This window comes from Oncorhynchus masou, chromosome 9 (genome assembly GCF_036934945.1).
Source record: "Oncorhynchus masou masou isolate Uvic2021 chromosome 9, UVic_Omas_1.1, whole genome shotgun sequence".
Lineage (NCBI taxonomy): Eukaryota > Metazoa > Chordata > Actinopteri > Salmoniformes > Salmonidae > Oncorhynchus > Oncorhynchus masou.
The window spans coordinates 26,991,052-27,003,896 of record NC_088220.1 but is presented as its reverse complement, the minus strand read 5'-3'; the positions used below and the strand labels follow the sequence as shown (position 1 = coordinate 27,003,896).

At 45.7% G+C, this 12,845-nt stretch overlaps 1 protein-coding gene across 1 annotated transcript in view; it reads right to left on the bottom strand.

Annotated features, from left to right (window-relative positions):
• LOC135545761 (serine/threonine-protein phosphatase 2A 55 kDa regulatory subunit B beta isoform-like) overlaps positions 1 to 12,845 on the bottom strand; it is a 55,387-nt gene that overhangs the window by 20,954 nt on the left and 21,588 nt on the right. The window contains exons 3-8 of the mRNA XM_064973603.1: positions 7,862 to 7,959; positions 7,530 to 7,695; positions 7,213 to 7,325; positions 1,232 to 1,409; positions 596 to 760; positions 227 to 396 (exon numbers count right to left, since the gene is read on the bottom strand). Of these exons, the coding sequence (XP_064829675.1) occupies positions 227 to 396; positions 596 to 760; positions 1,232 to 1,409; positions 7,213 to 7,325; positions 7,530 to 7,695; positions 7,862 to 7,959 (890 nt within the window). The remainder of the gene's footprint in view (positions 1 to 226; positions 397 to 595; positions 761 to 1,231; positions 1,410 to 7,212; positions 7,326 to 7,529; positions 7,696 to 7,861; positions 7,960 to 12,845) is intronic.

Sequence of the window (12,845 nt, the reverse complement as noted above, 5' to 3'; positions counted from 1 at the left end):
TTTAATAGTGATATTACATACTGTCTGTGTCTCTGTGTTAATAGTGATATTGCATATTGTCTGAGTTAATAGTGATATTAAATACTGTCTGTGTCTCTGTGTTAATAGTGATATTGCATATTGTCTGAGTTAATAGTGATATTAAATACTGTCTGTGTCTCTGTGTTAATAGTGATATTACATACTGTCTGTGTCTCTGTGTTAATAGTGATATTGGACTCCTCACCTGGTATATCTCCAGGGGCTTGTTCTCCATGTTGAGGTCCCACACCTTGGCAGTGAGGTAGTCTCTGGTCAGCAGGTAGCGCCCGCTGTGGCTGAACTTCACGTCCGACACAGACGAGATGATCTCAGAGAAGAAGGAGCGGTTACTGGGGTCTTCCGGCTCCTCAAACACTGGGGGAGGAGACGGGGTGAGAGTGTGTGTGTGTGTGTGTGTGTGTGTGTGTGTGTGTGTGTGTGTGTGTGTGTGTGTGTGTGTGTGTGTGTGTGTGTGTGTGTGTGTGTGTGTGTGCGTGCGTGCGTGCGTGCGTGCGTGCGTGCGTGCGTGCGCGCGCGTGCGTGCGTGCGTGCGTGTGCGTGTGTTAGTACTCACGTTTGGAGTGTTTGTCACACAGTGCGGCCTCTCTCATGTCACAGAGCCGTAGAGTTCCCTTACTGCTGCTATAGACCAACAGGTTACAGTGGTGAGGATGGAACTCTGCTGCTGTTATCACCTCTGTCAGATCCTCCATGTTCACTGGCTTGATGTCCACGATGTCTGGGGCACGGGTTCAGGACTACAACATAGTGTCTATATAACAGCATACACACATTTGATTGTGTACGAGGGTGATTACAAACATAGCATATTCAGAATTATACACCAAAACACACTGACATTATTACATATAATATTATACACATACCTGTCGGGGGTATTAGGGGTAGTGGGAGGATAATCTCAATTTCAGATTAATTGTAACAGGCAAACCCTGTCTGGGGTGAGGAGTGTGTGTGTTCTATTCAGCTGCGTTACATGCCACAAAAGGAGAGAAAAATGTATAGATGTAATAATTAATTGACCTGCATTTTCACTCCTCAGGAATGATTCCCCTCATCCACATCACTGTGTGTGTGTGTGTGTGTGTGTGTGTGCGTGCGTGTGTGTGTGTGTGTGCGTGCGTGCGTGTGCGAACAGTGTCTTATAGAAGAGTGTGTGTATTGACCCATTGTCTGATCTCAAGGATACTGAAGCTGCGGTTGGTGATGCCCAGGTGCCAGAGGTTGATCCTCAGGTCGTCAGCTGACATGTAGGTCTCATGGTCAGAGTTGACGGAGATGGAGTTGACATGGTAGGTGTGGGCGTTGGCAAAGACACGCCGAGGACTCACCTCCACCATCAGATCCATGGGCTTCAACACCGGCACCTAGACAGAGTACAGACAGTCAGAACACACAACACACCAGGGTTCCCCAATTGGCGGCCGAATTTGGCCCGCAGATGGTTTCATTTCATACCCTAAGTTATCAAAGGATTAAACATTTTTTTAAAACTTTTTATTTTCCATTCTTGGACATAAAATAGTCTAAAAACACCAGCATGTCAGCTCCAAGTGATTTTAATTTTGGAAATATTTTCCCAAGTATTTTTACGCATGTTTTAGTCAAATATTATATCTGTTTGGGTTTCTTGCAGTCTACAAATATTTGTAATTGCAGTATGTTCCGCCTCAAGAAAAAATCCTCCCGTGGCTAAATCTAGTTGATGATCCCTATCAGAGGATACAGCCTGAAACACAGATGTGTCATGTGGTAAGTAGACCCAAAATCATGAGATCAAATGATGGAGTCCACATTCACAGAATAATTCAAAAATAATTTGGTTTATTTCATTTTGTCCAAAATGGGAGATTCTTGATTGATTGTATCTTTACAGAGAGCACAGAGAAATCACTGAGATATACCGATTAGGAATGCCTGCAATACTGGGATATTATCGCTTGTGGAAATTAAGGCAGAGAAAAGCAAGGTTTCTCACTAATAGATTTTTTTCTGTATCTGTTGGTCAAAATCTTCTTCCATCAGTGCTTTAGGGCACAGGGATGATGACATGAGAAGAATGTAACAAATAATGTCAACCAGTACAGAGGAGTATGGCTGTGTTTTCACCAACGCAGAGACAACAGTCCCACCCAAATAACAGAACAGCTGGCAGTATGTTGTTGCCAAGCGCACACACACACACACACACGCACACGTAGCGTTTCAATCGGTGAAGTCCCTCGCTCTGAGATCTTGAAGTAGTCGTTTCCCTTGCTATGCAAGAACAGCGGCTTTTGTGGAGCAGTAGGTGGTGTGCTGGGAGGCAGTTGTTGATGTGTTCAGAGGGTCCCTGGTTCAAGCGCAGGTTGGGACAAGGAGAGGGACAGAAGCAATAATGCTACACACACCTTGTGCCAATGGCCCACTTCTATAAATGCAAACACATCTGCACCACTGACCCACTTATGCTGTCTGATCTGGAACACTTGCATGTGTGCGAATGTGTGTGTGTGTGTGTGTGTGTGTGTGACATGATGTGTGAGTGTGGTGTGTGATAGACAGTGTGTGTGTGTGTGTGTGTGAGTGTGTGTGTGTGTGTGTGTGTGTGTGTGTGTGTGTGTGTGTGTGTGTGTGTGTGTGTGTGTGTGAGAGTGTGTGATGTGTGTGTGTGTGTGCACAGAACACACACAGGACATAGATACAGAGGGAAGGGAAAGAAAGAAAAACAGAGACACACAGAAAGACAGACAGACAGACAGACAGACAGACAGACAGACAGACAGACAATAGTCCAGAGTGACATGATGCCTTTAAGGAGAGATGGATAGATACAATAGATAGACAGACAGACAGACAGACAATAGTCCAGAGTGACATGATGCCTTTAAGGAGAGATGGATAGATACAATAGATAGACAGACAGACAGACAGACAATAGTCCAGAGTGACATGATGCCTTTAAGGAGAGATGGATAGATACAATAGATAGACAGACAGACAGACAGACAGACAATAGTCCAGAGTGACATGATGCCTTTAAGGAGAGATGGATAGATACAATAGATAGACAGACAGACAGACAGACAATAGTCCAGAGTGACATGATGCCTTTAAGGAGAGATGGATAGATACAATAGATAGACAGACAGACAGACAGACAATAGTCCAGAGTGACATGATGCCTTTAAGGAGAGATGGATAGATACAATAGATAGACAGACAGACAGACAGACAATAGTCCAGAGTGACATGATGCCTTTAAGGAGAGATGGATAGATACAATAGATAGACAGACAGACAGACAGACAATAGTCCAGAGTGACATGATGCCTTTAAGGAGAGATGGATAGATACAATAGATAGACAGACAGACAGACAGACAATAGTCCAGAGTGACATGATGCCTTTAAGGAGAGATGGATAGATACAATAGATAGACAGACAGACAGACAGACAATAGTCCAGAGTGACATGATGCCTTTAAGGAGAGATGGATAGATACAATAGATAGACAGACAGACAGACAGACAATAGTCCAGAGTGACATGATGCCTTTAAGGAGAGATGGATAGATACAATAGATAGACAGACAGACAGACAGACAATAGTCCAGAGTGACATGATGCCTTTAAGGAGAGATGGATAGATACAATAGATAGACAGACAGACAGACAGACAATAGTCCAGAGTGACATGATGCCTTTAAGGAGAGATGGATAGATACAATAGATAGACAGACAGACAGACAGACAATAGTCCAGAGTGACATGATGCCTTTAAGGAGAGATGGATAGATACAATAGATAGACAGACAGACAGACAGACAATAGTCCAGAGTGACATGATGCCTTTAAGGAGAGATGGATAGATACAATAGATAGACAGACAGACAGACAGACAATAGTCCAGAGTGACATGATGCCTTTAAGGAGAGATGGATAGATACAATAGATAGACAGACAGACAGACAGACAATAGTCCAGAGTGACATGATGCCTTTAAGGAGAGATGGATAGATACAATAGATAGACAGACAGACAGACAGACAATAGTCCAGAGTGACATGATGCCTTTAAGGAGAGATGGATAGATACAATAGATAGACAGACAGACAGACAGACAATAGTCCAGAGTGACATGATGCCTTTAAGGAGAGATGGATAGATACAATAGATAGACAGACAGACAGACAGACAATAGTCCAGAGTGACATGATGCCTTTAAGGAGAGATGGATAGATACAATAGATAGACAGACAGACAGACAGACAATAGTCCAGAGTGACATGATGCCTTTAAGGAGAGATGGATAGATACAATAGATAGACAGACAGACAGACAGACAATAGTCCAGAGTGACATGATGCCTTTAAGGAGAGATGGATAGATACAATAGATAGACAGACAGACAGACAGACAATAGTCCAGAGTGACATGATGCCTTTAAGGAGAGATGGATAGATACAATAGATAGACAGACAGACAGACAGACAATAGTCCAGAGTGACATGATGCCTTTAAGGAGAGATGGATAGATACAATAGATAGACAGACAGACAGACAGACAGACAGACAATAGTCCAGAGTGACATGATGCCTTTAAGGAGAGATGGATAGATACAATAGATAGACAGACAGACAGACAGACAATAGTCCAGAGTGACATGATGCCTTTAAGGAGAGATGGATAGATACAATAGATAGACAGACAGACAGACAGACAATAGTCCAGAGTGACATGATGCCTTTAAGGAGAGATGGATAGATACAATAGATAGACAGACAGACAGACAGACAATAGTCCAGAGTGACATGATGCCTTTAAGGAGAGATGGATAGATACAATAGATAGACAGACAGACAGACAGACAATAGTCCAGAGTGACATGATGCCTTTAAGGAGAGATGGATAGATACAATAGATAGACAGACAGACAGACAGACAATAGTCCAGAGTGACATGATGCCTTTAAGGAGAGATGGATAGATACAATAGATAGACAGACAGACAGACAGACAATAGTCCAGAGTGACATGATGCCTTTAAGGAGAGATGGATAGATACAATAGATAGACAGACAGACAGACAGACAATAGTCCAGAGTGACATGATGCCTTTAAGGAGAGATGGATAGATACAATAGATAGACAGACAGACAGACAGACAATAGTCCAGAGTGACATGATGCCTTTAAGGAGAGATGGATAGATACAATAGATAGACAGACAGACAGACAGACAGACAATAGTCCAGAGTGACATGATGCCTTTAAGGAGAGATGGATAGATACAATAGATAGACAGACAGACAGACAGACAATAGTCCAGAGTGACATGATGCCTTTAAGGAGAGATGGATAGATACAATAGATAGACAGACAGACAGACAGACAATAGTCCAGAGTGACATGATGCCTTTAAGGAGAGATGGATAGATACAATAGATAGACAGACAGACAGACAGACAATAGTCCAGAGTGACATGATGCCTTTAAGGAGAGATGGATAGATACAATAGATAGACAGACAGACAGACAGACAATAGTCCAGAGTGACATGATGCCTTTAAGGAGAGATGGATAGATACAATAGATAGACAGACAGACAGACAGACAATAGTCCAGAGTGACATGATGCCTTTAAGGAGAGATGGATAGATACAATAGATAGACAGACAGACAGACAGACAATAGTCCAGAGTGACATGATGCCTTTAAGGAGAGATGGATAGATACAATAGATAGACAGACAGACAGACAGACAATAGTCCAGAGTGACATGATGCCTTTAAGGAGAGATGGATAGATACAATAGATAGACAGACAGACAGACAGACAATAGTCCAGAGTGACATGATGCCTTTAAGGAGAGATGGATAGATACAATAGATAGACAGACAGACAGACAGACAATAGTCCAGAGTGACATGATGCCTTTAAGGAGAGATGGATAGATACAATAGATAGACAGACAGACAGACAGACAATAGTCCAGAGTGACATGATGCCTTTAAGGAGAGATGGATAGATACAATAGATAGACAGACAGACAGACAGACAATAGTCCAGAGTGACATGATGCCTTTAAGGAGAGATGGATAGATACAATAGATAGACAGACAGACAGACAGACAATAGTCCAGAGTGACATGATGCCTTTAAGGAGAGATGGATAGATACAATAGATAGACAGACAGACAGACAGACAATAGTCCAGAGTGACATGATGCCTTTAAGGAGAGATGGATAGATACAATAGATAGACAGACAGACAGACAGACAATAGTCCAGAGTGACATGATGCCTTTAAGGAGAGATGGATAGATACAATAGATAGACAGACAGACAGACAGACAATAGTCCAGAGTGACATGATGCCTTTAAGGAGAGATGGATAGATACAATAGATAGACAGACAGACAGACAGACAATAGTCCAGAGTGACATGATGCCTTTAAGGAGAGATGGATAGATACAATAGATAGACAGACAGACAGACAGACAATAGTCCAGAGTGACATGATGCCTTTAAGGAGAGATGGATAGATACAATAGATAGACAGACAGACAGACAGACAATAGTCCAGAGTGACATGATGCCTTTAAGGAGAGATGGATAGATACAATAGATAGACAGACAGACAGACAGACAATAGTCCAGAGTGACATGATGCCTTTAAGGAGAGATGGATAGATACAATAGATAGACAGACAGACAGACAGACAATAGTCCAGAGTGACATGATGCCTTTAAGGAGAGATGGATAGATACAATAGATAGACAGACAGACAGACAGACAATAGTCCAGAGTGACATGATGCCTTTAAGGAGAGATGGATAGATACAATAGATAGACAGACAGACAGACAGACAATAGTCCAGAGTGACATGATGCCTTTAAGGAGAGATGGATAGATACAATAGATAGACAGACAGACAGACAGACAATAGTCCAGAGTGACATGATGCCTTTAAGGAGAGATGGATAGATACAATAGATAGACAGACAGACAGACAGACAATAGTCCAGAGTGACATGATGCCTTTAAGGAGAGATGGATAGATACAATAGATAGACAGACAGACAGACAGACAATAGTCCAGAGTGACATGATGCCTTTAAGGAGAGATGGATAGATACAATAGATAGACAGAGGAGAAAGAAGGCTGAGGAAGAGGTGGTGTGTACCTGTAGTGAGGTGACAGTGGAGAGGTTCTTCATCCTGCCCTCCTCATCCTTCAGGTTGTAGCCTTCAGGCCTCTTGTCCCGCTCACTCACCTTCCACAGCTTAACGGTCTTATCTGATAGACAGACGGCACAATACTCCAATCCTCCACCTCAAACAGTCTTATTACACAGACAGGATCCTTCCCAAATCAAATGTCTCAAACTGTCTTAACTGACAGACAGGCAGGACAAGTGTTGATGATAGGGTAACAATAACATGGTAATATCGTGTAAAAACATTTGAATAACTCCCTGGTGCAAAGGCAGCAATCCCTCACCATTGGTGGAGAGGAGGAAGTGGGCGGCGTTCTGCTGTGGCAGCCATCGTATCTTGTTGATCTTCTCCTCTATCTCCAGACTCTTCAGGTAGTCAAACTCCGGCTCATGACTCTGGAAGGTGTTGTAGACATTATACTCCCCCTGGGAGAATGGCTCTGTCTTACCCTGTGTGTGTGTGTATATATATATATATATACACACACACATATGAATGAATGAGAGCCAGAGAAGACAGGTTTGTAAGTAATCATGTGAAATTGACCCTAAACCTGAACATCTATGTAATGAACAAACACAGTGCCAGGTCTGTGGTTGGTGTGTGTGCATGTACCTCAGGTTCCCTCTGGAAGATGACCACACGTCCCCCCTTGTCCCCAGTGGCCAGGAGCTCTCCAGTGTGGTTGAACTCAACAGTGGAGATGATATCAGCTGGGGGGAGATGGGGGGTGGAGAGAGAGAGATGGGGTGAAATGGGAGAGAGGTGAGGTGAAATGGGGGAGAGAGAGAGAGATGGGATGAGATGGGATAGAGAGGGAGGTGGGGTAGGTTGAGAGAGAAAGAGAGAGAGATGGGGTGAGATGGGTGAGGGAGATGGGGGAGAGAGAGAGAGAGAATGGGGTGAGATGGGAGAGAGAGAGAGTGAGAGATGGGGTTAGATGGGAGAGAGATAGAGGTGGGGTGAGATGGGAGGGAGAGAGAGATGGGATGAGATGGGAGAGAGAGAGGTGGGGTGAGATGGGAGAGAGATAGAGAAAGAGAGAGAGAGATGGGTTAGAGAGAGAGAGAGAGAGAGAGAGAGATGGGAGAGAGATAGAGGTGGGATGAGATGGGAGGGAGAGAGAGATGGGATGAGATGGGAGAGAGAGAAGTGGGGTGAGATGGGAGAGAGAGATGGGTTAGATGGGAGAGAGAGAGAGAGAAATGGGTTAGAGAGAGAGAGATAGAGATGGAAGAGAGAGATGGGGTGAGATGGGAGAGAGAGAGAGAGGGAGAGAGAGATGGTGTGAGATGGGAGAGAGATAGAGGTGGCGTGAAATGGGAGAGAGATAGATAGATGGGAGAGAGAGAGGGAGAGAGGGATGGGGTTAGATGGGAGAGAGATAGTGGGGTGAGATGGGAGTGAGAGAGAGAGATGGGGTGAGATGAGAGAGAGATGGGAGAGAGAGAAGGTGTGAGATGGGGTGAGACGGGAGCAAGAGGGATGGGGTGAGATAGAGGTGGGGTGAGATGGGAGAGAGAGAGAGGGGTGGGGTGAGATATGAGAGAGAGAGAGAAAGAGAGAGATGGGGTGAGATGGGAGAGAGAGAGAGAGATGGGGTAAGATTGGAGGGAGAGAGAGATGGGGTGAGATGGGGGAGAGAGAGAGGGAGAGAGAGAATAGCTATTAGCAAACAGAACACAGATCAACATGCACCATAATTAACTATTCATTATCAGCTGGTACTGTAAGCAGCATCACCCAACAATACAGTAAGTAAACAAATGAATAAAAATGAACACATAACCCCCGCCCCCTCAAACCAGACATGTATCTAAAACACATCACAGCTACAGACTGAGCAGTGAAAAGTGGTGACTGAATGGTAAATATTGCTCTTTGAACTCTCCTAACCCTCCAATCATCTCCCCACATGTCTGAGATACTACAGGCCACTCTAAGGAGGAGGCCTGTTTTAGCAGCCAGGGACCATCCTGTCAGATAGCATCTCCTACTTACAGCTGACTGATTAAATATTATATTACATTAAAGTGGTAATGATAGTCAATGGATTGGCAAGGCAATAAATAGGCCATGGTGACCAAGTAATTACGTTATAGCAATTAAACACTGGAATGGTAGAATGTGCAGAAAATGACTGTGCAAGTAGAGATACTGGGGTGCAAAGGAGCAAGATAAATAAATAAATACAGTATGGGGATTAGGTAGATTGGATGGGCTATTTACAGATGGGCTATGTACAGGTGCAGTGATCTGTGAGCTGCTCTGACAGCTGGTGCTTAAAGCTAGTGAGGGAGGTAAGAGTCTCCAGCTTTAGTGATTTTTGCAGTTCATTCCAGTCATTGGCAGCAGAGAACTGGAAGGAGAGGCGGCCAAAGGAAGAATTAGCTTTGGGGGTGACCAGTGAGATATACCTGCTGGAGCGTGTGCTACGGGTGGGTACTGCTATGGTGACCAGTGAGCTGGGATAAGGCTTTACCTAGCAGACACTTGTAGATGACCTGGAGCCAGTGTTTTTGGCGACGAGTATGAAGCGAGGGCCAGCCAACTAGAGCGTACAGGTCGCAATGGTGGGTAGTATATGGGGCTTTGGTGACAAAACAGATGGCACTGTGGTAGACTGCATCCAATTTGTTGAGTAGAGTGTTGGAGGCTATTTTGTAAATTACATCGCCAAAGTTGAGGATCTGTAGGATGGTCAGTTTTACGAGGGTATGTTTGGCAGCGTGAGTGAAGGATGCTTTGTTGCGAAATAGGAAGCCAATTCTAGATTTAATTTTGTATTGGAGATGTTTAATGTGAGTCTGGAAGGAGAGTTTACAGTCTAACCAGACACCTAGGTATTTGTAGTTGTCCACATATTCTAAGTCAGAACCGTCCAGTAGTGATGCTGGGCAGGTGTGGGCAGCGATCGGTTGAAAAGCATGCATTTAGTTTTACTTGCATTTAAGAGCAGTTGGAGGCCATGGAAGGAGAGTTGTATGGCATTGAAGCTCGTCTGGAGGTTAGTTAAAACAGTGTCCAAAGAAGGGCCAGAGGTATACAGAATGGTGTCGTCTGCGTAGAGGTGGATCAAAGAATCACCAGCAGCAAGAGCGACATCATTGATGTGTACCAAGAAAAGAGTCTGCCCGAGAATTGAACCCTGTGGCACCCCCATAGAGACTACCAGAGGTCTGGACAACAGGCTCTCTGATTTGACACACTGAACTCTATCAGAGAAGTAGTTGGTGAACCAGACGAGGCAATCATTTGAGAAACCAAGGCTGTTGAGTCTGCCAATAAGAATGTTGTGATTGACAGAGTCAAAAGCCTTGGCCAGGTCGATGAATACGGCTGCACAGTAATGTCTCTTATTAATGGAGGTGCACCCATGACCAGCTCTGAATCCAGATTGCATAGCGGAGAAGGTACGGTGGGATTTGAAATGATCGGTAATCTGTTTGTTAACTTGGCTTTCGAAGACCTTAGAAAGGCAGGGGAGAATAGATATAGGTCTTTAGCAGTTTGGGTCTAGAGTTCCTCCCCCTTTGAAGAGGGGGATGACCGCGACAGCCTTTCAATCTATGGGAATCTCAGACGATAAGAAAGAGGTTGAACAGGCTAGTAATGGGGGTTGCAACAATCTCGGCAGATCATTTTAGATTGTCTTGCCAGGGCTGATTTGTAGGGGTCCAGATTTTGCAGCTCTTTCAGAACATCAGCTATCTGCATTTGGGTGAAGAAGAAGTGGGGGGGGCTTGGGCGAGTTCCTGTGGGTGGTGGAGAGCTGTTGGCCGGGGTAGGGGTAGCCAGGTGGAAAGCATGGCCAACCATAGAAAAATGCTTATTGAAATTCTCAATTATAGTGGATTTATCGCTGGTGACAGTGTTTCCTAGCCTCAGTGCAGTGGGCAGCTGGGAGGAAGTGTGATTATTCTCCAAGGACTTTACAATGTCCCAGAACTTTTTTGAGTTAGTGCTACAGGATGCAAATTTCTGTTTGAAAAAGCTAGCCTTAGCTTTCCTAACTGCCTGTGTATATTTGTTCCTAACTTCCCTGATAAGTTTCATATCACGGGGGCTGTTCGATGTTATTAGGAGGTCTGCTTATAAATAGGTTAGTAACCATTAGTAAAGTGTGAATAAGCAATGCTATTGATAATGATAACAGGAAGAAGTGGAGATGTGGAGTGGCAGGTTAGATCCAGCCTTTGAACCCTGCTGTGATCTGGCCTTAAGTAGTGAATGATGGGAGGAGGGAGACAATGAGTTGTGCTGAGTCTCTCTATCTCTAAGAGGGGACTGGGCAGGGTATTTCCGTGCAGGGGTTGCCGTGGCAACATGTTGAAGTGGTCTGGCCCTATCAGTAGCAGTCTGGTTGGTTTGGCAGGCAGCAGCAGTCTGGTTGGTTAGGCAGGCAGTAGCAGTCTGGTTGGTGAGGCAGGCAGCAGCAGTCTGGTTGGTGAGGCAGGCAGCAGCAGTCTGGTTGGTAAGGCTGGCAGCAGCAGTCTGGTTGGTGAGGCAGGCAGCAGCAGTCTGGTTGGTGAGGCAGGCAGCAGTCTGGTTGGTTAGGCAGGCAGTAGCAGTCTGGTTGGTTAGGCAGGCAGTAGCAGTCTGGTTGGTTAGGCAGGCAGTAGCAGTCTGGTTGGTGAGGCAGGCAGTAGCAGTCTGGTTGGTTAGGCAGGCAGTAGCAGTCTGGTTGGTGAGGCAGGCAGCAGCAGTCTGGTTGGTGAGGCAGGCAGCAGCAGTCTGGTTGGTGAGGCAGGCAGCAGCAGTCTGGTTGGTAAGGCAGGCAGCAGTCTGGTTGGTTAGGCAGGCAGTAGCAGTCTGGTTGGTTAGGCAGGCAGTAGCAGTCTGGTTGGTGAGGCAGGCAGCAGCAGTCTGGTTGGTGAGGCAGGCAGCAGCAGTCTGGTTGGTGAGGCAGGCAGCAGCAGTCTGGTTGGTGAGGCAGGCAGCAGCAGTCTGGTTGGTAAGGCAGGAAGCAGCAGTCTGGTTGGTAAGGCAGGCAGCAGCAGTCTGATTGGTGAGGCAGGAAGCAGCAGTCTGGTTGGTGAGGCAGGCAGCAGCAGTCTGGTTGGTGAGGCAGGCAGCAGCAGTCTGGTTGGTGAGGCAGGCAGCAGCAGTCTGATTGGTGAGGCAGGCAGCAGCAGTCTGGTTGGTGAGGCAGGCAGCAGCAGTCTGGTTGGTGAGGCAGGCAGCAGCAGTCTGGTTGGTGAGGCAGGCAGCAGCAGTCTGATTGGTGAGGCAGGCAGCAGCAGTCTGGTTGGTGAGGCAGGCAGCAGCAGTCTGGTTGGTAAGGCTGGCAGCAGCAGTCTGGTTGGTGAGGCAGGAAGCAGCAGTCTGGTTGGTAATGCTGGCAGCAGCAGTCTGGTTGGTGAGGCAGGCAGCAGCAGTCTGGTTGGTGAGGCAGGCAGCAGCAGTCTGGTTGGTGAGGCAGGCAGCAGCAGTCTGGTTGGTGAGGCAGGCAGCAGCAGTCTGGTTGGTGAGGCAGGCAGCAGCAGTCTGGTTGGTGAGGCAGGCAGCAGCAGTCTGGTTGGTAAGGCAGGAAGCAGCAGTCTGGTTGGTAAGGCAGGCAGTAGCAGCAGAAGAAGAAATCATCAATCTGGGGTAAATA